A 1560-nucleotide genomic window follows, 5' to 3' on the forward strand; every position below is an offset into this window, starting at 1 on the left:
ATAGCCTCGGGCCGACCAAAGCCTTGTGAGTGGATTTAGTAGACAGAAACTGAAAGAAGCCTGATATATATATATATATATATATATATATATATATATATATATAACCAAGAAGAAAGCAACAAGAATGGATAGGTAGTTTAGTACAATTGTTTCATACCATAAACATTTTATTTAAAGCTGCAAATGTTACAGCAAATATAATGTCAAGTATTTATCAGCTAAATTCCATATAAGTTTTCCAAACATCTTAGAGAGTGTAAATATCCTTATGAAGTTATAGGAGTGAGTTCCATGAATTTGAAGTAATATTCCAAGCAGACTATATAGGTTTTCCAATAATACAAAGTTTTTAAATTAATTATAGACATCTCAGAGAAAATAGATCTACTCATAACGATGTGGATATAAGTTCCAAGAAACATGAGGAGAGACTACGGTTAAGCTCGGATCTAACTGTTGCAGACCAAATTCTATAGTATATATATATCATCATCATCATCGTTTAGCGTCCGTTTTCCATGCTAGCATGGGTTGGACGGTACGCGGGGTAACCGCTCTACGATACCCGGATGTCAAACTGGGGGGAATATATACAAATTTCTACCTCGGCATCCAAAACTCGGAGTTTTATCTTGGCTACCGAATAATTGTCACATCTTACTTTTACAGATAATTTCCTCTATTTACATAATATGGAGGTCTCTTTCATTCTTTTGTTATCTTACCGTTTTTACCAATAATATATATATACATACATATATATATATATATATATATATATGTATATGTATGCGTGTGTGTGTGTTTGTGTGTCTGTGTTTGTCCCCCTAGCATTGCTTGACAACCGATGCTGGTGTCTTTACGTCCCCGTCACTTAGCAGTTCAGCAAAAGAGACCGATAGAATAAGTACTGGGCTTACAAAAAAGAATAAGTCCTGGGGTCGATTTGCTCGACTAAAGGCGGTGCTCCAGCATGGCCGCAGTCAAATGACTGAAACAAGTAAAGGAGTAAAAGAGCATATATATATATACATACATATACACACACATCCATACATACACATACACACATTCATATACATATACATATGTAATAAATGTATGTTCATCTTTTATATTTTTCAGCGACCATGATAACTCCAGTAACACCAACTAATGCTGCAGTCACTAAACAGCTTCTCATAAACGCATGGGTTTATGCTGGACTCTTACTTGTTTGGCAAATGGCTTGATCAGAACCAGTGACCAGCTATAAACGGTACCAATACCAATGGACTCTTATACACCCACACAAACATATCCATGCACACATATATGTATGTATATATATATATATATATATATAACAGGAAAGTTTAGAAAAATAAACAAAAGACGAAGGCAGGTGGAGTACAAACAAACAGATGTATTAGTATAACGCTCAGGAATAGAAAAAGTCTTTTACGTTTCGAGCCTACGCTCTTCTACAGAAAGGGACACAGAAAAACGAGAGAAAATATATATATATATATATATATATATATATATATATATATATAGATAGGAGAGTTTACGGAA

The 1560-nt window shown here is 34.0% G+C and overlaps 1 protein-coding gene across 1 annotated transcript in view; it reads left to right on the forward strand.

Moving 5' to 3' along the window:
* The window catches only part of LOC115225728, a 33589-nt gene extending 32240 nt beyond the window's left edge, over window positions 1–1349 (forward strand). Inside the window, exon 22 of the mRNA XM_029796657.2 lies at window positions 1129–1349. Within this exon, the coding sequence (XP_029652517.1) occupies window positions 1129–1235 (107 nt within the window). The 3' untranslated portion in view covers window positions 1236–1349. The remainder of the gene's footprint in view (window positions 1–1128) is intronic.
* Window positions 1350–1560: the final 211 nt, after the last annotated feature.

The sequence above is a fragment of the Octopus sinensis genome, linkage group LG28 (genome assembly GCF_006345805.1).
Source record: "Octopus sinensis linkage group LG28, ASM634580v1, whole genome shotgun sequence".
Taxonomy (NCBI): Eukaryota; Metazoa; Mollusca; class Cephalopoda; order Octopoda; family Octopodidae; genus Octopus; species Octopus sinensis.